The following is a 25,758-nucleotide window of genomic DNA, read 5'->3' as shown; positions in this document are numbered from 1 at the left end:
AAGGACAGGAATGACATGGTGGGGAAAGTGTACAATATATCAGCAGCAGCCTGGAAACGTATTTGCAAGAGCCTGGAAACGTATTTGTAACAGGAAAAAATAAACCCATCCTTAAGCTCACTGTCAAATGTTGCAAAGAGAATTTGGCAATCTCTGTCTATTTGATCCAGTTGTTTTTCATCGCAAACCACATCTTGGAAGGAGACGACCTGATGCAATCGCCTGCTTTCTTCAATGAAATCCAACTTGCCATGATTTTGCAAGAGCAGGTTCACCAACATACCCAGCAGTGATTGTCAATGCCAAAGTAAACAGAAGAAAAGTTCCTGGAGGCCGGGATTGCATGTCAGCCAAGGTGTCAGAAGATGACTCTTAGTGGCAGCAGAACAATGTTATAAAGACGTTGAAAATGCCATCAATCTACTACTGAGTCACACTGAAACAGCACCCTCAGCATCTGCTTCCCACCATCTCCTAGGTTTTACATAACTTTAGTGGCTATCAGTAAAGCAATTATCAGATTAAATCCCTGCTAAAAACCTTGTTTTCCCAGGCAAACATATGCACTTGTTGGCAGGAGTGAAAGGTGAGGTTACCTACCTGTTGGGAGACAAAATGCATGTCTACACTATATATATCAGGTCACTTTTGAATTCATTAGCTGTCATGGCTACTGGCCAAAGACCCCCTGAACAACAGATCTATAGCAAATAATTCTCAGTATCTTGACAAAAGTTACAATTCCCAGATTGCTTCAGAGAGACTCTGACAGCTAAACCAGTATCAAAACAGTTTAGAGATGCCTTTGGATTTGGATGTACACGTGCAAAGGAAAGAGGTGGATTGGTGGAACCATTTTTGGTCCTCACCTTTCTCCTGGACTTGCAAATAGGCCTTACAAATCCTGCCAGTTATGTGCAACAGGCAATTGCATTAGATGCAGAATTATTCTGACTGCTCAGACCTGGGACATAGAAATCTGCCTTACCCTGAGTCAGACAATTGGTTCAGCTAACTCAGTATTGGCTACATAGCCCGCCAGCAGCTCTCTGGGATTTCAGGCAGCGTTCTCTTCCAGGCCTACCTGGAGTTGCCAGGGATTGGTAATGAACTTGCCAATCTAATGAACTTAGGAAGCCTCAGGGCTTCCGCATCACCATGATTCAGATTCAGGATTCAGTTCCTCTCATCCTGGCCACACAGGGAAGAATGCTCATCAATCTCAAATGCCTGCCATAATTATCTCAATACATATCTTCATGTGAAGATGTGCTGAAATACAGTGTCATGGATGATGTGGTTGATCTGGATGAATGAATAAGCCCTTTGTTGTTTTGGGTCAAAACTGATGTGGTGCAGGAGACTGTCATCAGCTCACCCTTTTAACATAGGAAGCTACCTTCTGCTGAGTGAAACCATTGGCCCATCTAGCTCAGTACTGTCTACATTGACAGGCAGCAGCTCTCCAGGGCTTCAGACAGCCCTACCTGGAAATGTCAGGGATTGAACCTGGGAGCTTCTGCATGCAAAGCAGGTGCTCTAAGCTGCTGCCCTCTCCCATGTGGCTTAGAACAGCTCAACACAGCAGCACAATGACCAGGTAAGAGGAAACGGACCACAATCTCCTCTCTGACAGACTGCATGTTTGCTCATTTACATTAAGCAGTGGTTAGGCTTAGCTTTGCGTGCAAACTGGGCCCCTGAGTCTCCAAGTACTGTACCACAGTTGGCCAGGATCTGCAGAGGAAGGATTTTAAGAAAAAGTGACACTTTTGGTAAGTGTTCTTCTTCTTCTTCTTTTTTTTTTTTGCTGTGCATTGAGAAGAATTTGAGCATTGAGTTTGGGGTGTTTTCCCCAAGTGAGCTTGCATGAAAGACGGTGCCATTTTGCTAATCTACACAGGCCAAATTGGGAGCCCCTTATAGCACCTTATCCCCCAGTCTTATGCATATTCAGCTGAATCATGAATTTTTAGCATTTTGGCAAAGTAATTTTTTGAGAGAACTCTGTGTATGTTCTTATCCTAAGTTCTTATAAAAACTCTCCCTGAGAATACAGAAGGGTTTGGACAAGGCTTTGTGGCTGCTCACCTGTGTCTTGATGATGCTCGATCCATCAGTGACCTGCACTGTGAGGTTGTAGTTTGATCTTTTCTTTGCATCCAGGGTTCTCGCAATAACAATGCTGCCAGTGCTCTTCTCGATGTCAAAATCCATGTCATCATCACCACCTTAGAGGAAAGAGATAACTTAAGTAGATAGGGTAGGAGTTATGACGGAGGAGGCCAGGTGTCTGAATAACAGCATCTCCCCGGGTAGGCAGGGGTCCAAGAGGGAAAAAAGTATCCTTGCAGCTGGTAGCATTTACAACAAATAAAATATATCCAGAGGCAGGCAGCAGAATAGCAAAAAAGGTGGGTGGAAAACCTCTGTGAAAGGCTTCTATTGTCCTCATTGCATCTTTGTTTATTTTCCCTACGTTTTGCATAGGCTTAAGCATGCAATAATGCCTAGTTTGTTGTTGAAATGCTATACAAGGTGAAGGGAGCTGAAATTAACCAGTGGGACACAGAAGGGCATGTTTTGTTGAAAAGAAGGAATATTGGGAGAAATTGGCAGGGGAGAGGACATTTGCTGGCTTTGCTTCAAGGTGTGATGCTTAAACCAGTTCCTTTCTCTCTGTTGAGACTTGCTCCGATTCATGGATGAGTCCTGGGCAAGGACAAACATCTGTAAGATTTGCAGTGGAGCAAGCCACCCCAAAAGAAGATGTTTTGAAAGCCACTGCAGAGTTCTTATTCATTTCCCCACCGTTAGTTACAATTGGATAAGGACTTAAATAATGCACATTTAGCATCTGAAGACTGAAATAAGACAGAAAAAACCGCAGCTTTATTCTCCAATAGTCCATAAAACTAAAGAGCAGGCTACATAGATGATGAAAGGTAGTCAGCTTGAGCAACCTGCGGCCTACCAAATGAAATGCAGCTCACCACCACCAATAGTGACCAGGCAGAGGCTGCAAAATTGCGAGGTTACCTGGCAGGCCACAATACCCATTTGGTGGGCTGCTTTCAGCTTGGAGTGTCACAAGTTGTGTAAGGCTGACTAATCTATGGGTTATTTTCCAAGCAAGGTTTCTTAGAGCTCTTTGTGCTACACTGAGTTAGAGAATGTATCCTGCTTCTACACTAGGCATCATCTTGTGGAATAGTGATGCTGTGTTCCCTGACATCTGCATGACATCATGAGTGAAACACCCTCCCATTTTTCTCCTTTCTCTGCCTCACCCCATCCCCAGAGCTTAGAAAATATAACTTTTCAGCACAATTGGCTAGCTGCATAATCTCCCCACCACTAATTCACAGCTTTTCCTGCCACATAAGGCCTGTATAGACTGCTCTATTTTATCCACCATAGTCCACCTCTTTTCTCTGGGAATCAACTCTGTCATGTTAATCCTTCCATTTCCAAATAGCATTTCCTCTACAGCTATTTCTCCCCCCCACACACAAAAAAATGCAGGCATATGTTGAGGTGGGAGGGGGATCATGATCAGAATGGGAGTGATAGTCCATACTACAGTCCTGACAAATATCCCTTTCAACCAAGATGATCAAGGGTCTGCAAACCGAGCCTTATGAGGAACGGCTGAGGGAGTTGGGGATGTTTAGCCTGGAAAAGAGGAGACTGAGAGCAGATATAATAGCCACCTTCAGGTAGTTACAAAAGTCACATTGGGGAAGGGCCATAGCTCAGTGGTAGAGCATCTGCTTTGCATGCAGAAGGCCCCAGGTTCAATCCCTGACATCTCCAGGTAGGGTTTGGAGAGATCCCCTGCCTGAAACCCCAGAGAGGTGCTGTGAGTCAGTATAGGCAATGCTGAGCTAGCTGGACCAATAGGGAAACTTCCTATGGTCCTATTTGTGTTCCAGAGATCTGGAAGTAGATTTCCATGAAGCAAAACAGAAGCAACTGGGAAGCTTTGATAGAGGGTCACCATGGATGTGTCATGGATGTGTCATGTCATGGATAGAGCGCAGCCTTGATGCAGTAGAGATAGGAACTATGGCCATTTTCAAGAAGCTGTAGTTTCTGTGATAACAGAAACAGTTTCACAGATAACAAGGGGAAACTAAGATGCTATTGTATGAGTTCCTGAAATGGTGGAGAAAAACTATATGGAGTAGGTAAATGTAGTTCTGCTCGTACAGGCCACCTGACTTGACACTTGAGCACTCCTGGCTTGGGTGGCATTGGAGAAAGTAGTAAGCCTCCAAGTTTAAAAAACTATGTTTCAAATAAAATGAGGCAAGTAGAGAATATGTCAGAGGTGCTGAGGCACTGGTGGTCATCAGCGATCTCATGGGTAATAAGCAGTTAGGGAGTTAGGGCCTGTTACACTCACAAAAGCCTATCCCACAATAGCAGTTCCAACAACCATTAATGGGGGACCTGGGAAAGAATCTTTGGTCTGAGTACTCAGAAAAATATGTCCCTAAGGGGAAATGTGTTTGGCTCTCCTGAAGTAATTTAGGAAGAGCCAGGAATGAAAATGAGAGTGGAGCAGAGGCACCAAGATTTTAAAGAAACAGTGCCTTTATAGAAAAAGGAGCAAAAGGGAAAGGGATGGGGCCAGACGACGTCTGGAAGAAAATGAACCTGTAGAACTATTTGAGCAGATAGGTGCGGACATTGTCTGACTTGCATTATAAATCACTTGAGCAGACAAGTGGAAGGGAAGGGCGTTATAGCGCCAAGAGAAACTTTTGGCTTTGGAACTCAATGGCAGCTCTATGTGTGAACTCGCAATGTCCTCTGCTGTGACACTAGGGAAAGTCCACACTTTCTGGGGAAGCCTAGTCATCCTGGGATAGCTCAGTTGGGAGCGCATGAGACACAGGGTCATGGGTTTGAGCCCCACGCTGGGCAAAAAAAATCCTGCATTGCAAGGGGTTGGACTAGACGAATCTTGTGGTCCCTTCCAGCTATAATGCTAATTGAACAGTTGCAGAAACAGACCAGGGCTGGGGAACTAATGGTCCTCCAGATGTTGTTGATTCCCCATCCCTACGGAGGAGCCCATATACCACTTTTTCCACTGCCTAAAGCAGAAGGCTGCATTCTGTTTCCTTCTCACAGAACTGTTGTGTAGATAAAAATAGATAGCCACGTATCATGCATGCCACCCCAACCTGAGCTCCTTGGGGAATGGAGGGGTGTAAAACACAATTTCTAAAATAGATAAGGAAACTCCGCCAATGCTAGCTTGAGTATGCCAGCCAAACAAGGTAATGATTCAGGGCAAAGGATTACCCAGACCCACTGTGTGAAGGAGGTCCCATATTGTAAACAGTGTCTGATTTAGGAGAATAGATAAATACTGAGATTAAATTCCAAAGAAAATACCTGCAAGGGGACACAATGCGGGCAGACTGTCCCACACAAAAGTAAACTTTCCTCAAGCATTGTCAATTCTGTACTGTGTTGATTCTTGTCCTGCCTTCATTGTATTTGTACTCTATTATCCATGCCCAACTGCACCAGGCACAGAAGCATTCCTTGGAGGTGCCCTGAGAAGCACAATTCTTGCAGGTCTACAAATTATCTGCCTTCAGGAATGGCTTCACTCAACAGAGGCAAAACAAAAACAAACAAGCAAAAAACCCCAAAGCCCCAAACTAAACCTTAAGTCTGCAATGTAATTCCAGGAAATGGGAATTACACACTCACAGATCAGTACAGCTGAAAGATACATCAAAGAGCAGTCAGATGTGCAGGATACAAATGAAATGAAATGATCTTGGCACCTAAGAATTATTTCAAAAATCTATGCATTCCTGAAATTCTGCCATTAAATGTGCATGAAAACCTACATGAGCCTGGGGAACATCTTACAGATGTTGCAATATACTATAAAAAAGGTAAACCCCCTTCAGAACCATGAGTTCTTGAAGATGGAAGTAGGACCACATTGGACAGCCACCGGTGTCCCAATCATTAATCCGAGTGAGGTCCATATCTCCAACAAAAACAAAAATGCATTGATCATTACACTGGAATATCTACCTGGAATGGGTCTCTCTTAACTCTTGCAAAAATATACAGAAGAGATTTGTATCTTTTGACATCCTTCTAAATAGTGAAAGCATAGGGCATTTCCAACTAATGGGGGAAAATAGAGAAGAATAGGAATAAAACATAATAGGTTTTTATCAAGGGAATTGCTGAGCATTCATAGCAGCTCCCTACCAACTTAACATTTAAAGACTTTCAAAACCCCTTGTGGTTTCTCTCTCTCTCTCTCCTGTTGGTTTGTTTTTATTTTTATTATTATTTATTTTTTTTAAAAAAAATTAAATTTTTAAATTTTGTTGGGGGAATCCATACTTCAAGATCCAAAGGGGGATTCAGATCATCTTCTTATTACTGCGTTAATGTCCAAATCAGTCCCAATTGGTCCAAACAAAATTCATAATTCTATCCAGTCTTATCTTGGTGTTTCCACATCATATCTTGTTCATATAATTTCTATTTTTCCTTTATGATCTCTTCTGTTAGTCTCCTTAAGCCGATAAGCAAAATAATAATCCTGTGTGGATTTCCCGTTCCTCCACTAAGTCCAGATGGTTTCCATATATCTCCTTCGTAGATAGCAACGCTCTTTCCATCATAAATTTGGCATTTGTCGCTCTTAAGTCCCACCGAGAAGTTGATCCACGATATGTAAACAACTCTATTTCTCTCTTTCTCCTCCCAGACCCAAGAGCTCCAACAATGCCTCCAAAAATGGCGACGGCATTTTTAACTGCGTCATTCCAAAACTCTTAGCTTTCCAGCTTCATCTTGAAACATTGCTTTGGTTCGAAAGTTTATCTCCACACAGCCTTAAATCCACAGCTTAAGTCCTTAATTTCTGACTCATTAGGGGAGGGGATTCTTGTTAAATTACATAAGAAAAAGGAAGGCAGGTTTTTCCCCCCTCCCCCCTCAGTCATACCGTATCTTGACGTATCTTCTCATATTTTATTCTTGTCTTGTTATCAGAGATCTCTTCTGTCAGCAGTCTTTACTCCCCTTTTTCCTTGAAGCATGTGCAATTTATCTCGTCCAAATTGTTTCTTTTGAAGATGCTTGCAACTAGTGGCGCGAATCAGGGACGGCGTCCAGGAGTGCCGGAATCCCACAGGAGGGCTTTGTGCCTAGTGCCCCCACCCCCACAAATTCGGGGGTGGTATAGGGCACAGCAGGCAAGGGCCGTCCCCCCCACAATCCTGGAGGGGTTAAGGAGGCTAATTACCCCCATCATAGCCTCCAAATTACCTCGTGTGGGTCGGAGAGATGTTATTGTCAGCCATCTTCCGATGCGCCACCTAGTGGCCCCCCCTGTTGGTTTGTTTTTATTGCTGTGGGGAATAGTTATGATTACCACATATTTCCTGTGAGCTGCAAAGATGTGTTTTTGCCCGTTTGCAACACAAGAATTTTCATTTAAGGTTGGGAGAGTGCCAGAAATGCCATTTTACAAAGTGTGATGGGTAGGTAACGCAAGACCTGCACAATGCTTTTTGTGGGACAACTGCTTGAGTCAGCCTCAGTGCTGCTCCTTGCCAGCGCCAAGGCCTTGACTCTAATGTGCCTGCCATCTAAAATAAACAGCCTTTGTTCGCTCGGGGCATGTGCGTGCCAGATATCTGGGGAACCGAGGCAGCGTTTTGTCAGCCCAGAGTCACCCTCAGAGCTCATTTCCCAGCCGCATGCCACTCACCTGTGATATTAAACCAGAGCTGGCCGAGCCCAGCCTCCACGCTCATCACTCCCACCATGTGGTTCACTGGGTCTGTTTCCATGACAGCAAAGTTGAAATGAGGCTCATCAAAAGTCAGAGGCTCCGAGGACGGGAGGGGCTTAGGGATCCAGTTGACATGCAGCCTCACGCTGGAAGAGAGTGGGGGGCTGCCCCCATCAGTGGCCTTGACCTGCCAAGAGAGACACCAGCTTACATGCAGTGGAAACCAAAGTTTCTCATGCCAATGTTCTGAGTGAACCTAATAGGACATCAGCCTTTCATGGTTCTATTGCCAGAAGCACCACAAAGTGGGCAGCCTGCAGTTGCCTTTGCCTTCCTTCAGCTGGTAGGTAAAGTGTACACCTGGATGGCATCCATTTGCTTGACCCTGTTAACTTAGCAGGGTTCATGCAATACAAGAGTTTGATAGGATTTCTTTGGCATATGTAAAGCTGCTGACTCTGTAACCTACAGAGCTGTAGCCATACAGAGGAAAATAAGAAGACCCCTGCTGGACCTGACCATCTAGTCAAGTGTCCTTCTGCCCACAGTCGTCAGCCAAGATGCCTCCAGGAGGGATTGAAAATAGCAACCCTCTCTTGCTACTCCTCCCCAGTAACTGGCACCCAATGATGACCCACCAAACTGCTCTTGGACTACCCATGCAAACTGAAGAAGGTACCGGAGTATTTTGTCTTCTGCAACGTACATGTTGCTGTTGTTTCATGGCAGGTTTGGGCTAAATAGGTTTCACAGGTGCTTGATGTAATTATGTTTCCCTGAGATCTATGGATGAAGGGCAGTATACCAATGAAACAACAACCTGAATACCCTCTTTGACTACAAGGCCCTTAAATACTCAAGAAAAAACTACTGTCTGCTTCCATCCTCCTTGACTTCCTATATCTCACTCACCGTCAATATGTTGTACTCCTGGACAGGAAAAGCCTTTTTGGAGAAGACCATGCCTGTCACTGGGTGGATGCTGAAGACTCCGTCACTGTTTTCTTCAAGGCTGTAAGTGACTTGGCAGTTCAGTCCCTCATCCCGATCTGTGGCAATCATCCTGTAGACTGGCAAAGGAGTCTCAGACCCTGTTTTCTGTGGTAGATTAACCATGAAGAACTTCTGGGAAAATGTGGGAGGATTATCATTGACATCTGTGATGTGGATTACAACTCTACTGGTGGATTTCAGAGTTGGATCCCCATTGTCTGAAACAGAGACCTATAAGGAAAAGCCAAAAGAGTATCAGATCTGAAGCCTCGAGAAAACAGTTAATGCTCATGAAACCCAGATGTTTCCCTGCTATGGCAGAGGAGAAGACCCAAGGTCCTCCAGATGTTGCAGGATGCCTGTATGAATAACCAATGCTCTGGGATGATGAGAGTTGTAGTCCAGCAACATTTGGAGGATCTCCTAATATCTGACAAAGTCTTCTGGGAGTGGGTGAAGTGTTACAATGTGTGGTTTGCCTACATTGAGGGTTAAGGGTTGTATCCAATGCTGCTGTCACATTCAGACAACAGACCTGCTTGTTCCCCCTCTGGTCCCCTCCAGAGCATTGGGGGACCCTTTTGGAGCATGAAAGGACCAGAGAGGAAGTCCTGCTGTGTGAGGAGGAGACCCATCATGCAAGGTTGGATACAACCTTACAGAAGCTGCCTTACATTGAGTCAGACCATTGGTTCATCTAACTCGGTGCTGTCTATACTGTCTATACTGACAGTATTTTGTTGAAGAAATACTTTTTTTTCCAAAGCTAAAGAAATATATTTCACTAATAAATGCATTTTTATGTACACTTTACCCGAATTTGTGCATTTTTGTACCATTACTTTTCCGGAGCAGAGTGTGAATTTTGAAGGGTGCCAGTGTTTCAGTTTGTTCATTGTTTTGGAAAGTGTAGATTGGATAAATTTCCCTTTATATGCAAGTGGAGTCAAATTCCTCCCTTCTCACTGTCTGAGAGTGATGTAGTGTAGAACAGGTATGTCCAAAGTCTGTTTCGGGGGCCTAATCTGGCCTGCCAATCAGTTTAATCCAGCCCCTGTGACAGTTTATTTGCTGGGGTAAAATCCTAAAACAAATTTGAATCCTAAAAAAAAAGGCCAACTTAGGTCAGCCCTTTGGTCGGTCCTCACAGCCCTTCACTTCATCAAATCTGGCCCTCTTTGAAAAAAGTTTGGACACCACTGGTCTAGAACATCTCCTATGAAGGCCTCAGAACCTGCCACCTACTGCCTCTTAGCTCGGAGACTGCATTTCAGTACCATGTACTAATGAAATCTCCTAAGTGTCCATTTTGTCAAAAGGGGCAGGAAACCACTTGCCCCCCTTTACTCTGCAAGGGCTTAGTGGCAAGATTCCTGTTGCAGCCTTTCAGTTAAGAAGCTAAGCCAGGAGGTATTAGTGAGGCTGGCACTGGGGGCAAACCCACAAAAATGCAGAACAAGCAATTATCTTCCTGAGCAATTTGGAACTGATGGAATGAGTCCTCCTCTTTGGTGTGCTCTGACTTGCAAGGAAATGTTCTTTGAGGACTTAAAAAAAACAACACACACCACTTTCAAGTAAATAAAAGTAATTACAACTTCGTCATCACTCACCTCTAAGATATGCTCAGCCCTGTATTCGCGATCGAGCTGCCGAGATGTGGTATAAATCAGACCTGCCATGAGAGAAAAAGACCACGATCAGTTCCAAGAGCCCATGTGCTGCTGTGCCTCACTCACCTGCCATGCCAACGTGAGCCGATTGTAAAGGTGATGCTGCCCTGAAGCAAATCTATGCCACAAGCAAAAGAAGCTCATAGATTTTTTTTAAAAAAACACTTCCTGCCTCCCAACCATGGAAGTTTTCCATACTTCTTATATTAACCAAAATCATTTATTTCATTCCCTGGCACCTCCAACAAGTTTTCCCATTCATCTCACCGAATAATGCAATATTTGAGGCCCTCCACCTCTGGAGATGCCATTTCAGGCTTCAGAGTGGAAGGATAATACGAATACTAATAATTACATTTATTTATTTATTTATTTATTTATATTTCTACCCCGCCCCAGGGCCATCTTAAGCATATCCGGTGCCGTGGTGCAAAGCTCCCTCTGGTGCCCCCCCCATTTCCCAGAGTTTTTTAGGGAGGACGGCGCTGCCGGCAGGGCTGGAGGAGGCGGCTGGAGGGCGGCTCCTCTGGCGGGGAAGAAGCAGAGGCTGGAGGTGCCGCTTCCCGGCTCCGTTGGCTGCTTCATGCCGCGGTGGCCACCGCAGATGGAGGCTCCAGGCACGGCACTGCTTCAGCGCTGCATGGCAGAGGCGGGAGAGGGCAGCGAGCTGATGCCAGGAGGCGCCGCGTCCAGCCTCCGCCTCTTCCCTGGCACCCTCTAGAACTTGGCACCCTGGCGCCCCGCGCCACTAGCCTCTATGGGTAAGGCGCCCCTGCCCTGCCCATCTGGCTGGGTTTCTGGAGGACTGAGAGAGCTCTCAGTGGGACACAGGAACTTAGGTTGCTAAGTCAGTCCTCTCATTCATCTAGCTCAGGGTGCTGGTATTCGGAGGCATACAGCCTTTGAGGTAGAACATAGCCATGAGCTTCCCTGGTGAGAACATTCCACAGTCAGGGGGCTACCACAGAAAAGGTCTATCCTCTGGTTGCCGCCACATGTGGTGGAGGGTAGCGGTGATACCACCACCTACATCCTTAACTAAGGATTAATAATAATAATTTTAAAAATCGTAAGCCAGCATTTTGAACTATGCTTCCTTCTTTCTTGTTACACTTGTACCTCCTCAGTCCTATGGTCCCTACACTGAAAACAATGCCAACAAGCCTAGGGCAGGTGTTGCTGCATGCACATTCTGAGACGCACTTTATATTGCAAAAACATCGACTCCATTTTGAAGGCTGTAGATTTCAATCTTTCCTGATGTATGCATGTATGGTTAGCAGCATATCTTGTTATCTTCAGCTGCAAGAAGCTCTGGGAAATGTCATGGTTGTTGTTCAGCTTTCGCAAATGAAGTAACGCTACATGGAAAAAACCCAGTTGATGCTGTATTTTAGAGGAAGCTGACATGAGCAAGCTAACAGATAGGAGATAAGATCCAAGGGTGCCAGAAAGACAGATCAACATGCCTACTAGTAGGGATGGGTGAGTCCGTCAACTTCCGATTTTCTCAGTTTCCCCTTTGTCCAACTCTTACTCTCTACAAACGTTTGCGGGTTTTTAAAAACTCCCATGACCATTCAGCATTTTAGAACAAATTTCTAATGAACACATTTTTGCAGCACAAAATTTCACCTTCTATACTTCATTTTCGGATGCTATTTTCACTAATGCATGCCTTTTAATGCATACTTGATTTGGCTGAAGAACGGCATTGCAGAATTTAGAGAAACAAACATTTCAAGGGAAGACTGTGTTTTGGTTCACATATTGTTTCAGAAAGCGCAAATTAAGCAGGATTGCCTATAAATGCAAAGGGAATCCAATTTCTCCCTCATCCTTCCTTACTGATAACTGATCAGCCAAAGAGGTAGGCTTGACAGGCTTTAAACTTTATTATCCTTTGAGATTACTATAATTTCCTTAGCATCAGTGGCATTATCCTTCCCTCAGACTTCCAGGACTGATCTGCCCTAAGGATATAACAGCACCCTAATTATGGGAGTTGCAGTCCAACAACCTGTGGAGGACCACAGGTTCCCCATCCATGTCCTAGAGCAGTGTTTCCCAACCTTGTGCCTCCAGCTGTTTTTGGACTACAATTCCCACCATCCCTTGCCACTGGTCTTGCTAGTCAGGGATGATGGGAGTTGTAGTTCAAAAACAGCTGGAGGCACAAGGTTGGGAAACACTGTCCTAGAGCAAGTAGCTTTACAAGAAAACCAGACGATGTCTGTTGATCCTTGCTCCCTCGATATACTTCTGTTCTCTCTAGTTTGGTCACTGGCATCATGCCTCTGAATCACCTTAAGGCAAGAGGTTAATTCTAGACCCATTGTTCACTGATCCAATCTCTCGCTTCATTTACCTGCTATGGGGAAATATTCCTCTAAAGGTGAAGAGACAAGTTGTAAACAATGTGTTGACACAATCCGTTATTTCGATGGCAGCTTCTGCTAATCTGCTGTCATTTATAGCTGGCGGGGGATGGGGGAAACAATGTTGCAGGGGCAGGAAACAGGAATTAAAGTGAGGAGGGATTTCTTTTTATCTCAGGATACATGATCTAAGCAGGGTCAGCCCGCCTACATATCAGAGTGAATTGCACCATATCAGACGGCACCATGAAAATGGGGAGAGGGGTGGATGAAGGCAGGAATCAGTGCCTGAATGATGCTGCAACACGCTGTAAAGTATTGGACCTACCAAAGGGGATGCCATTTGGGTTCCACTTCAGTCAACAGCATGCAGTATGCTGGCACTGGGCCCAAGTCTTGAGGATAAAATATTGCACTTTAACCCAACAGACCAGTCTTCAAATCCAATTTTACCCATGATGACATATTGTTACTCCACTACACAAATACAGGTATTAGAAGTGCAGGAGGCCTGCCCTCCCCGACCTCCTCCTAGTAACCTAAATGGAGCTCTCTAAACACTAGGGACCTAGGATGAGCCCTGCTCGATAAGACCAAAGGCCCATCTAGTTTAAATGACTACTGAATACATTTTTGTTTAGGAAGGCTTTCTCTGAAGCGTAACCCAGCCATTGATGGAGTATTAATTTTATCGCCAATTAAATTGTTTTGTGGGGCTTGTATGGATGGTTTTATTGTTCTTAGAGCTTGTGTTTATGCGCTTTATTCTCTTCTGATCTTGGATACCACTTTGATGGCTTTATGCTGTGAAGTGGTCCATAATCTTGTATAATAATAATCATAGACTCCTGTGTCCTGTTCTCACAATGGCCAACCAGATACCCATGAGAAGCAGGACTTAAGTGCAACAGCACTTGCTTGTGATTCCCAGTGACAACTGCTATTTGTCAGGGACTGGGCAGAGGAGGAATGGTGGAGACCACCTCCCCATCCTGACCCTCCCAGGGAGGAGGAAGAGGAAGACAATATAGATTTACAACAGTGGTTTCCGGGAAGTCACAGCTCAGAGGCAGATGGGGGGAGGGAATTGGGAAATAATGGGAGAGGAGGAGGAGGGGAGGAAGTGGAGCAACAGCTGACGGACACAGTGTCATTGGAAAGCCTCCCAGACCCTCCATCTCCCAGAACCTGGCGAGCCTTAAAAGTAGGAGAGCAACGAGCTCAAAGACAGAGGGCACGTAGCGGCACCCGTAGAAGTGACAAATGAGAAAATGGGAGACATGGGGGGTGGAGATTCACTCGGGACATCACCATTATCCAAGAGGCTGGGTTCTATAGCCTCTCTCTGTAAATATTGAATAAAAAAGAATGGTAAGAAACTTTCCCTTGTCTTTATACTTTCCTGGGCAACCAGCCAGGAGCTGCTGACAGCATCCTGACACTATTCAGTGGCAATCTGCCTCCAACAATGGAGACATAGCCATCATGGCTCCTAGCCCTTTGGTCCATAGATTCCAGTTCATCCTCATAACTTCTATACAGGCCTGGCCTATGCAAGCTGTGACCCACCAAACTGAGCACAGTCCGTCAGTCACGTATAGTATAGCCTACAAGAGGCTTTATATCTTGTTATTACTGTTTCTCTGGGACTAGCGACAGCAATACAAGACACGTTAGTTGGGTTTTGGTTTGGCAGGTTGCAAGTTGCGCTGAGCAGCTATAGGCAGAAGACGATTCCATGGGAAAACAGGACATGCTATCCAGCTCCAGGGATTGTGATGTAAGTATTTGGAACAGGGCTTCAGTTAGCAGTCATTACTTGTTCATTACTTTCTCCCTCTGAGGGATTATTTGGATATTTGGCTTATGAACTACGTTTAAAACCAAAGAACACAATGTGTTACAACAAGACGAATTTAATGGACTCTGCATAGAGCCCACGTCTGGGCTGCTGTTTGTTTATTTCATCCTTACATCTAAGCATGAGCAGAAGATCCCAAGGGCAACAACGAAACTATAAAGGAATGTTTGCATTCCTCTTCGCGGCCATGAAGAAAGCTTCGGGCAAAGCACTTAAGCATGTGGTCTCTGAAGTGCAGCCCAAAGGTCTTTGCAAAATTGGGTCCTACATATGGAGCCAGGATGACTCATGCAGAGCAGAGAATGAACGCACCGTGTGGAGGTGCTTGTTGACAGCTGCCCCTTACAGATGTTCTAAGTGTGCAGCGTGAGCACACACAGGTGAGGAGGAGGCTGGCATCCTGGCAACAACTCCACCTCTTCCTACACGTATTCAGTCCACACACTGAAGGCCAAATTAGATGTGATGCTATTAATGTCCTCCCATACCAGTGTTCTGGTCCTCAGTGAGCTTTTGTCCTCATTGCTACAGCAGCCTGTCTTCTCTCACTCTAGGCCCAACTGAGGAACTCAAGGAAATGGTGGGACCACCTACTGCTGTTCCTCCTTCTCTTCACCCCAACTTCTTCACTAGGCTGGGCAGGATGGGCAGGCAGTGAGGAACCTGCTGGGGTGTCCCAGCATGCAACAGTGAGCCACTTCACTGAGCTGTGGGCCTTACAACTGCTTGAGGGAGCCAACCCCCTGATGCCAGCCATGTCCCCACCTCCTGGCCAGGCATCTTCTTCCATATTACCCTCCCCACCATCTAAAACCAACAGCTGAGGCCTTCCCTTTCTCTCTGTTATACGTGAAGCAGGTAACAACTAGAGAGAAGGCCCTTTCAGGCTTGGCACCCCATATACTGAATGTCCTCACCTGGCACCAAGGCTCCAAATCTTGTTTGTACTCTACGGTTTCTTGCATTTTGATATTTTTAATCCTGGAAACTAACCTGAAACCAACTTCAGCGAAGGGAGGTTTATAAATATTCTAAACAAATCAACCGACTGTGTGACTCAAGGTCCATAACATAATGGGCTTCCCCACCCATGAACCATATCAATTGAGGCTGCTAATTATGGCAAGAAAACCCACAGCATTTGACTCACTCATGACTTCCTCAGTGGGGGATGGGGAGCTCACCACAAGGATCCTGGTTTTGATAGCAAAACTAAAGGCAAATTCTCCATCAAGAGGAGCATGGGCAGGTAGAGACAGATTTGTGTGGTAATGCGAAAAGTGACTCACTGCGGTTTTGGTGCTCTGCAGAAGCTGAGTGTTCCTCCTATATTTTATGACCTCATTTACTTGTGAGTAAGCTTTAAAATAAACTAACAGAGCAATAAGAAATTGCCACTTTTCCCTCACTCACATTTGAAAAAAATAAATCAGAAATACATCACAACACCGATTGAAAGGGTTCTCATCCCAATTCCTATGGCTGCTGTGAAGCTAAATAGCTGAAGTTTGACAAAATTAAGAGCGACTATATATATATATATATTGCTGTAATGGAATAGTTTAAGCAATTGCAACAAGACCTTTAACTATTCGCTGTCTCTCAGCCTAATGTGCACCAGAGGGAAAACCATATACAACAGCTTGAGCTCCTTGCAAGAAAGGTGGAACAGAAATGTAATAATAAATACTAGTAAAAAAAGAAGCTTCACAGGACAGGGAGACAGCACAAGGGACAGGAATCCTAAAACTGGTATCATATGAGCTGTGATGAAGAATAATGCAGTAGATGACACAAAAGCAAAGAACTAATAATTTTTACTCTGCTGGATTGCTGGTATGAGATATGAAAAATATATAAAAAGGAAGAAAATTAGTTACTTCCTGAAATATAGCACTTTTATTCTTATTAACTTATTTTTAATTTTTACTCTGTGCTGGAGTAATGCAAAGAACAGGCTGAAACAAACAAACAAACAAACAAACAAAAAACCCTTAACAGAGAAAATGTACAGTGAAAGAGCCAAGTGTGAAGGCCGATGCACAATTTTTTTTAAAATCACCATCCCGAAATTATTGCTTTGCTGGAAGACAACTGGAGAGAACCCAAAGCATCCTGGAACTTTTGAATAATAAGAATAGAACTGGGAGAATCTGCAACTAATCCTTATTACACGGAGCCCCTTTGGGGCATTTGCAAGGGAGAATTGGCAGGTACTTATTCCTCCCACTACCAAACTCTTATTTGCAAATGTCTCCAGCCATTTTTTTACCCTAGCCACAATTAATTCTGGTTTAAGAGCCTGGAGAAGCATTTGCAGGGGAGAATCATTAGGTGGGAGAAGACAGAGCACCTACATCTTCTTCCTGATGCTCCCATAATGCACAATGACCACATGTTAAATCAGGAGTAATACGTCTGCCTTCCCGCCCCCTGCTCCCTGCTTTGGGGTTTATTTCCCCAATTTCTCTCATCCTGCTTTTAATTGTTTTGCTCCCTGCCAAGGCAGTTGTACTTTTAGAGGGAGATCTTGTTTGGCTGCCCTGTGATTCCAGTCCATGCCACACACCCCACTGATTTCCTTACAAGGTCTGTTAAACACCCTGTAATGAGATATGAGAGCAATTGTGGTTAATGGTTAATTGCACTAATTCCAAAATAGAGCTGTGATGCTTTTGCTCCTGCACACAAATATGAGATGTGTTGACATGGATCCATGTTCACAGCACATCTAGGAAGATGCAGTGACACGGAGCTGGCATTAAGGAGAAACTAATTAGAGTGAATGCGTTTTCTTATTTAACTTCCACTCATTTTCCTATAAAAAGCGAAGGGTTAGAAATACAGGCAGAGTGCAGCATCTAAAGCTTTTGTTTCCCCAAAGATATACACTTTTATATTTTGCCACTTTAGACAGAAAAAAACAAATTCTTTTTCGCTATTAATAAGCATGCTGTCCTTCTTCACTACACTTCACATTTTTAGGTGTACGCCTAAGATGTTTTAAATGAATACCTACAAATCTAAAGTGTGAATGTGACTAAAATATTTGGAAAACTGATGTCCAGAGCATAAACATTACTGTTTTATTTAGCTGGGCTTGGTGGTGGTGGTGGATTTAATGGAGGCGTCCCTCTATTTGGTTCTCTCGGCTGAGCTGGTCTCCTGCCAGTCCCTGCAGTGACCTTTGCCTTTTGCCCCCACTGAATGGGCAGGTTGGCAGAAGGCCCACAGGAAGTTTCTGTTAGAATTCCTGCTCCGTGATTGCAGTCATGGGATTTTTGTCTATCACATGATGGTGTATATTTAGACTCCACAAAGTGGGAAGTGATGGAGACAGGATGTTTGTGTTACTGTGTTCTGTGAAGTGGGACTATTGCCCTTTGTTCTTTCTATTTGCTGTCTGATGCTAGAGAGAGAGGGAGCCATGTTGCAGTGCTCCGTGTGTGTTTATATGTAAATAAAGTAGATTAGCCAAAATGCTGAGTTGCTGAGGTCTGTTACACAAACTGCGAAGACTCTGCGGATCCCTAAGTGTGCCAGTGTCTGTTGGCATTGGTTGCTGTGATGTTCAGGCTGAAGAAAGCTTTTGAAGCTCCTGAATGATCGACCAGGAGGGAGAGAACATGCCAGTCGGGCATGTGTCTCTGCCAGGGTCCTACTCGAGTGTAGGACGAGCTCCTGACAGTTTCCCTGCCAGCAGAATCCAGTGGAAAGCCCTGGGGAAGAGGTGGAGCTGAACCAACCCAGGAGCCACTGGACCTCACACTCTGGAGCTGGGGCAGGGATCAGCTCTGATCATCCAGCTTGCCACCTCCCACTGCGATGTGTGGCCAAGCTGTGAAGGTGACTCTACTGTTTCTCAAAGCGACAAGGATGAGGGGTGAAGAATGCAGCCCTACTTACTGTAAATAAACAAGCCTTTGGGTGGGTTTAGGAGTTAGAAGGCAGGCTTGACCCTCAAAATGTATTCATGAAGCAATATTCAACACATTTTCAAGTATCTGTGTACCACCATGAGTTAAAGACATTTTTGAAAGGCCGAGAGTCATCAAATCCCCTATCCATTGATGCTGCTAATGCTGCATTGGAGTAATGTAACATCTGTGCCCTCTGCCAAAAATCACCAAAAGGGAAATGACTAGAGCACTGGGTCTCTTAGAAACGCTGGGGCAATCCTTCCTATTAGGCTGTTACCCTAGTTAATAGGTAACCTGAGTGGTTTCATTACTAAACTCCTGAAAAGCCCAGCACCAAAGTGTTTATGTTGATCAATCAATTTGGATTACAAATGGACTGACGCCTGACTGTAGCTCTGAAGTGTCCTCCACACTCACTGCAGAATTGGATTCAGGTAGTCCTGTGTCTGTGTGCTCTACATACCGGTAATTCAAAGGCCTCTCAAAAGCAGTGTTTTCCAGTCACAGAAAAAGAATCCAGTAGTGTTTTGCTGATTTATAAGAAACTTAGAATCCTTCCTTGCTAAGCTTTCCCTGCCCACTCCCCAAATCCTGGAATTAAAAAGGTAAAGGTAAAGGGACCCCTGACCATTAGCTGACAGTAAATCTTAAGTTTGATCCGGGAGGTGGAAAGGGATAAATCAGGTGAGCAGGACTTGCTTAAACCAGGATGAGTAAATTATGAAGTTCATTCTTTCCCTGGCCGAATTAAGGTTGCTGATGTAAGGAACCCGAGAGATGACTGTGGTACAAACTCTTGGTTGTCATAGCTTCCTCTATGGAATTACAGGTGCTGCCATTTTGTAAAGGTGGTGGGTATTCTTTAAAATAATGTTTATTGTTTGAATTCTTGTTTGGTTTTTCTTACTTTGAGTGGGATTGGAAAGGAAATTCTGCATGCGCAGCAGATAAACGTCACAAATAAAAATATTCTGTTTCGGTGCTTCTGAGCATATTTGGAAATTCTGTGATTCTGCTGCGTTTTAAAAGAACACAATCGCCACATCGATATGTCACCTTTCCTCCAAGGAGACATCCATGTCCCCCCCGTTTTATCCTGCAATAATCCTGTTACACAAGTTATACTGAGAGACTGTGGCTGACTCAGGTCACCCAGTAAGCTTTATGTCTCACTGGAGATTTGAACCCAGGGCTCCCAGGTCCTCACTCAGCACTGTATTACAGTGGTGCAAATGGGCCCTGAAAGTACTTCTGTGTGTGCTGAACTGTCCTTTAGAATCCGCTCAGGCCTCAGAAAATGGTACATATTCTCCCATTGTGTGATGGGGAATGAGTGACTACACTTCATGGCAAAGTAACTGACCTGCATATGCTAGCAGATTTTGCCATGGTGTTTGTGCCTCATTTCTAAACTATGGGGGCAAAGCCTTTGGGTTTCTTTACTCCTGGTTTGGAGTTTGCTACCTATATGGCTGAGCTCACACGTAGAGAATTGGGAATGTATCGTTTCTGCCTGCAGTTATGGAATGCCTGGCTTCTGCTTTTCGTCAAGCAAAGAGAAAGAACATCCAGTCATGTCAGAACAGAAGCAGAAATATTAACACTGCACAGTTGGCCAAGCATAAAAAACCCCCCATTTCTCTTGGCAAAGGTGGAGCTGAGGACAAAGTCCTGGTCCAACCTTATTAGAACTTAAGGATTTAAAAGAATGCGAACCAAGTTACTGGGCATGTCTGTGTACGTTGTGGGAGGGGGGTCCCAACTAAATGAGGTTTAAGTGGTTTGCCTAAAATTTGCTGCTTTAGCAACAATTTGCATTCCTTATCCTTTGAACTCCTAGGGACTGAAAGTGTGAGAACATAATTCTCCCCACCCATCCAGATCCTGTAAATTCCTAAAAATTGCAGCATTTGGTTTAGGGTCCAGATTTTTCAGGATCCAGGTTGTGTGTTTGAAGAGGATGACCAACATGGTTTCAAAAAGAGCATTGCTCCTGACTCAAGTTACTCATCACCTGACATGTTGAACCTATGCAATTTCATAAGCTGTGGTCGACATCTTCAGAGAAGCCTAGACCAATGCAGATATCAGGGGCTAGTATCTTATTGCTTTCGGTTTGCAAGAAGCAGGTGTCCATAGCAAACACTTAAAATATGAATGCATATATGAAGTTAGTGGCTAACTGCTGCAAATTGCATCATGTCTTCTGCTACACATTGTATTACATACTGGGGATTGTGGGGTGGTGGCAATATTAAGCCAGCTTTTCACTTTGCTGAATAAGTGTGTAACTGGGATGTTACTTCTCTCTTAACCAGGGGTAGGCAACCTAAGGCCCGTGGGCCAGATGCGGCCCAATCGCCTTCTCAATTCGGCCCGTGGATGGTCCAGGAATCAGCATGTTTTTACATGAGTAGAATGTGTCCTTTTATTTAAAATGCATCTCTGGGTTATTCATGGGACATAGGAATTAGTTCATTCCCCCCCAAAAAATATAATCTGGCCCACCACATGGTCTGAGGGACGGTGGACCGGCCCACAGCTGAAAAAGGTTGCTGACTCCTGCTCTTAACCATAACCGATTTAACTTTGAAACTGTCAAGCCTGCATGTAGGTTGACTGTAAACAGTGCAGACTGGTACTAAAAGAACTTAACTGTGTGGAAGCAGTCCCCCTCCGGGGGGGGGGGGGGCATTTCAGAACATCTACTTGTCCATACACAGAAGCAGAAAGGGAGATAATCTGAGTCAGGAGTGGGCTTTTCTACATGTACCTTTTGGGTTCATTTTCCATCATTCCTAATTCCAAGAGTCAAATCCAGGAATGTAAGACTTGATAATAAAAGGCAGCAGATTATGTTTTGGAACAGCCTGAGCATGCAGAGGCTTGCTGCAGGAGGAAAGGTTAGAAATCCAAGTTCTCCAGTTACTACAAAAGCCTTCGATCCAGTATCATCCACTATTCTTCTCGCTGAATGCATCCGTTTCTTTAGAGATCTTCTCTTCCAAGCATTAACTGCCGTTTGCTAGTATCGCATAACAGGAGTCTCAGTCAGCAATGCAGGGCCTGCTTTTAATGCCCTTTATTCTCTCTCTCTTTCTCTGTTTGTGTAAACATATCCTTTGCATTATGAGCAAACTTCATCTCCAAGTGTGGAGCCTTATGTAGCTAAACTGGCATTATCTTGTGCGCAAGAAGGATGCGTCTGTTGACAACAGGCTTTAGAGGTCTCCGAGATTTGTAGAAGATGATTAATTCTTCAATTAATTAAAATAATAGAAAGAAGCCCTCTAAGAAAGAGGGAGCCCAAATGGCTCAATGTGGGTGGCAGCTGCGTCCACACATTTTATTGCCGAATCAATGGAGATTGCGCACTTGGTTTTTCTACAAAGTCCACCTACCATATAGATCTACTTTGCATTCCTTTGTCCCTAAAAAGTGGTTCTTGAGAAAAGGGTTTCATTCCAAAAATAAAAGCTCATTGGAGATTTAATTTTGTATCATCTTGTGTCCATCTGAATACCGATGCAAGCGGTCCCAGCTGCCCAGTGATGTTGTGGGTATGCATATCACAGTCACCAATTCCTTCTTTGTACACCTGGGGGTGTGCAGAGAAGAAAAGGTGTTGTTAACCTAATCGTGGGGATGGTATCAAGGAACCACACTCACCCTTGCGGACAGCAGCATCTAGAATTAATCCAGATTGAAAGCAGCATATTAAGGCAGAGCATCAATAATTCTGGATTGAGAAAAACTACATATTTGTGCCTCAAATGGGTTAGTGTAGACACAAGCTGAGCATGCTCAGTAGCCATGGAATGCTGACAGGGGTTGTGGTGGTAAAAGAACAACAACAACAACAGGGAAAGGGGAAAGGGAATGGAATATCTTGGAAAATGTTCTGCAACACATCTCTCTCCCTCCATCTTTCCCTCTCTTAAAAAGGAAAAGAATAAACCAAGGGTAGAGCAATGGGTGTAACCTACCAAATCAGGAATGAAACCTAGCTTAAAGATGAATGATATAACAAGCTACTCTTCACAATTAGCCCTGACAAGGCCTGCGGCGGGAAAATGAGCAATATGTGGTTGGAGAAAAAGACGAGACTAGCCAGTTTATGGCTAATCCATAATGTGTAGATTAATAGATCTTGGTTAAAGTGATGCCTGATGCAAAGAAGAATTCTGAGCAATTTCACCAACCAAATGACAGCATAATACACAAAAGCTGAGCTACCCTTTGAATCAGGAAGCGCCCAAAGAAAAAAATGTGACCTTGAAAGGATGCTGCTGCACTGGCTGGTCCTGGTTGTCATTCCAGTCAAGCATGTGTTCCAGAAGGGAGAGTTCAAGAAAATAAGGTGAAGGGGCTTGCGCTCTCACTTGTACAAAGAGATGCATTGCGGCTTAATGAGATTGCCTGGAGAGTTCTCTAAGTAACCCAACATTGTGGAAGACAGCTTGGGGTTAGTTGATGGTGAAAGAAAGGCATTCTGTACATGCCCAGAAACCTAAAACAGCCATTTTATTATTATCTAAGAATCACACAGATTTGACAGCAGAAGCTCTTTCGTAAAGAGTTGAAGTGTTACTAACATTTTATAAGGTTTACCAAAAGAAACATTATAACTGTGTACCAGACCTATTTAATTAACACCGCATTTTTACACCAAATCTTTTGTTTTCAATATCTTTAAGCAGGAGGACCCTGGTATTATTCCTGGATACGTGAGTCTGAGGCCCGCAAACTGCCATAGACTGTGATCCAAAGACGTGTGGGTAGATGGAGCTTTCTTGCTACTTTGTACAGCTCAAAATCCAACCTGTTGCTGGGTTTCAGAAGCAGCTGGCCTTCTTGGCTGCTTGAGCTACAGCAAGAAAAGCTTCAAAGAAAATTCCAGCTGAATGCCTGGTTCCCGAGCACACGTGCAAATGGCTTCTTTGGACTGTAAAAGCTCCCCAGTGAGAAAGTACTTGGCAAAAGCTCAGCTGGGCCATCAGCTCAGGTAGGGAAATAAATCCATTGCCAGCGGCAGGTAGTTTGAAGTGTCACAAAGGAGCTGCAAACTGCTGCCGTGTGGCGCATTCCCTGCGCAGGATTTCAGCCAATTCTGGCTCATCTCCCAAAAATCTATCCAACTTCCTTAGCTGACATTGCCCTTTGCACATGCCTCTCCTTCCCTTATGCCTTCCACACTTTAACAAATCCCTCACATATGTAACTAGGGTCATCATTCCTCTCTCCTCTCTTCTAGCACTTTAACTATCTAGAACAGAACTAAAGAGAGAACAATAAAAACATAATACTGAAACTTCGACATTTCATGTGGCTGGGTGGAAGCCCAATGTCTTGTCAGAGCTCAAGAATTAAAAGAAATAATGCATTCATACAAATCTATGGTGTGTTCACACTTGGAATAATAATAATGATGATAATGATAATATAATAATTATTACATTATATAATTATTATAATATAATCATCATCATCATCATCATCATCATCAAATATTTTAAACTTCCCTAAACAGGGCTAAGTAGGGAGTCAAGAGATAAAAGGAACAACTGGCAAGTTTGGCCTTGGAGTTAAAAACGAAGCAGGGCAAAGGCTAATAGAGTTCTGTCAAGAGAACAAGCTGGTCATCACAAACACTCTTTTCCAACAACACAGGAGACGATGCTACACATGGACATCACCAGATGGGCAGCATCAAAATCAGATTGATTATATTCTCTGCAGCCGAAGATGGAGAAGCTCTATACAGTCAGCAAAAACAAGACCTGGAGCTGACTGTGGCTCAGATCATCAGCATCTTATAGCAAAATTCAAGCTTAAATTGAAGAAAGTAGGAAAAACCACTGGGCCAGTAAGATACAATCTAATTCAAATCCCTTATGAATACACAGTGGAAGTGAGGAACAGGTTTAAGGATTTAGATTTGGTGGACAGAGTGCCTGAAGAACTATGGATGGAGGCACGCAACATTATACAGGAGGCAGCAACTGATGGGCATTTGATCTGATCCACAGGACAATCTTTGTGTAGCAGGTTCTGGGGTGTGCCATCACTTCGCATGAAACCTTCTGGCTATGTAAAAAAATATTGACTTTTATTCTATTATACGCCATGCTTCTCAGGACTGCTCATTTTACAGTTAATGGAAACAGTTGTTGAATTAATTAATTCTTATGGATTTAACAGATTTATTGTACCCTTGCTCTGGTTTGGATATGATTTTGATCTTTACTTGTTTCGTTTTTTGATATATTATTCTTGGCCACATTGATTGATCCTTCTGATATGTTATGGTCTACTTTTATTTCCCTTGGGAAAGAGAAGCAGGTTGTAAGCAATAGATGAAAAGAAATCAAAAGACAAAGCAGTTTAGAAGCAGTCAATGAAATGAAACTGAAAAGATACCAGGCATGCCAGCTACTGGCACTAGTCGTGGCAAAGGTTGTGCCAGAGTCTGCATGCTCCTATTTAAATGCTGTAAATCACAAACTACAAAGGAAGTTTTGCTGCCTGAAGACAACATGGTGCATCAACAATTCTCTCCTACTGTCAGCCACAAACTCAAAACTAGGGAACTATTCCAATACACTTCACCTATATCCCTAATATACACATACAGCAGCCCAATTGGGAACTCATCGTGCAGTGAATGAAGCCAATGTCTCTAGCATTGCGTCACTTACAGCAGGAGTGCTTTGTTTAAAGACTGGCCCAACACCAGACCCAGAAGACTACTTTTCAGAGGCAGTTTACATTAAACACTAGTAGGATTTGAACAATCTGGATGGATCTGTTCCCTAAGCTAGAGATGACACAGACATAATGGAGGCGAAAGGCTGAGTTGATACCTCCTCTGCTAACACTGACAAAACAAGGGAAGTGATAGACACAGCTCAGATTTATAGAAATGGTAAAGCAAGGGGAATTTAGCTAGTGTTGATAGCGGTTTGCATTGAATACGAATGCTGAAGCCTGAGCTTCTAAAAGGCCATTTCTTTTCAGTGTGACTGCTCTTGATGCACAAACTGACTCCCAGTTCACACAATAACAACAGTGGTTTTGGGTTGTTGTTTGTTAATTCAAGAAAGTAACACCCTGGGACTTACTTTAATTTATTTATTTTTAT

The 25,758-nt window shown here is 44.0% G+C and overlaps 1 protein-coding gene across 2 annotated transcripts in view; it reads right to left on the bottom strand.

Moving 5' to 3' along the window:
* Window positions 1–25,758, bottom strand: part of FAT2 (FAT atypical cadherin 2) — a 104,544-nt gene that overhangs the window by 41,721 nt on the left and 37,065 nt on the right. For both annotated transcript variants that reach the window (XM_083603753.1, XM_083603754.1), the window contains exons 4-7: window positions 10,399–10,460; window positions 8,705–9,016; window positions 7,769–7,979; window positions 2,092–2,231 (exon numbers count right to left, since the gene is read on the bottom strand). In XM_083603753.1, coding sequence (XP_083459879.1) covers window positions 2,092–2,231; window positions 7,769–7,979; window positions 8,705–9,016; window positions 10,399–10,460 — 725 coding nt within the window. The remainder of the gene's footprint in view (window positions 1–2,091; window positions 2,232–7,768; window positions 7,980–8,704; window positions 9,017–10,398; window positions 10,461–25,758) is intronic.

This window comes from Podarcis filfolensis, assembly GCF_964270895.1.
Source record: "Podarcis filfolensis genome assembly, chromosome: 2".
Lineage (NCBI taxonomy): Eukaryota > Metazoa > Chordata > Lepidosauria > Squamata > Lacertidae > Podarcis > Podarcis filfolensis.
The sequence above is the reverse complement of the archived record's forward strand: the minus strand, read 5'-3'. Positions and strand labels throughout refer to the sequence as shown.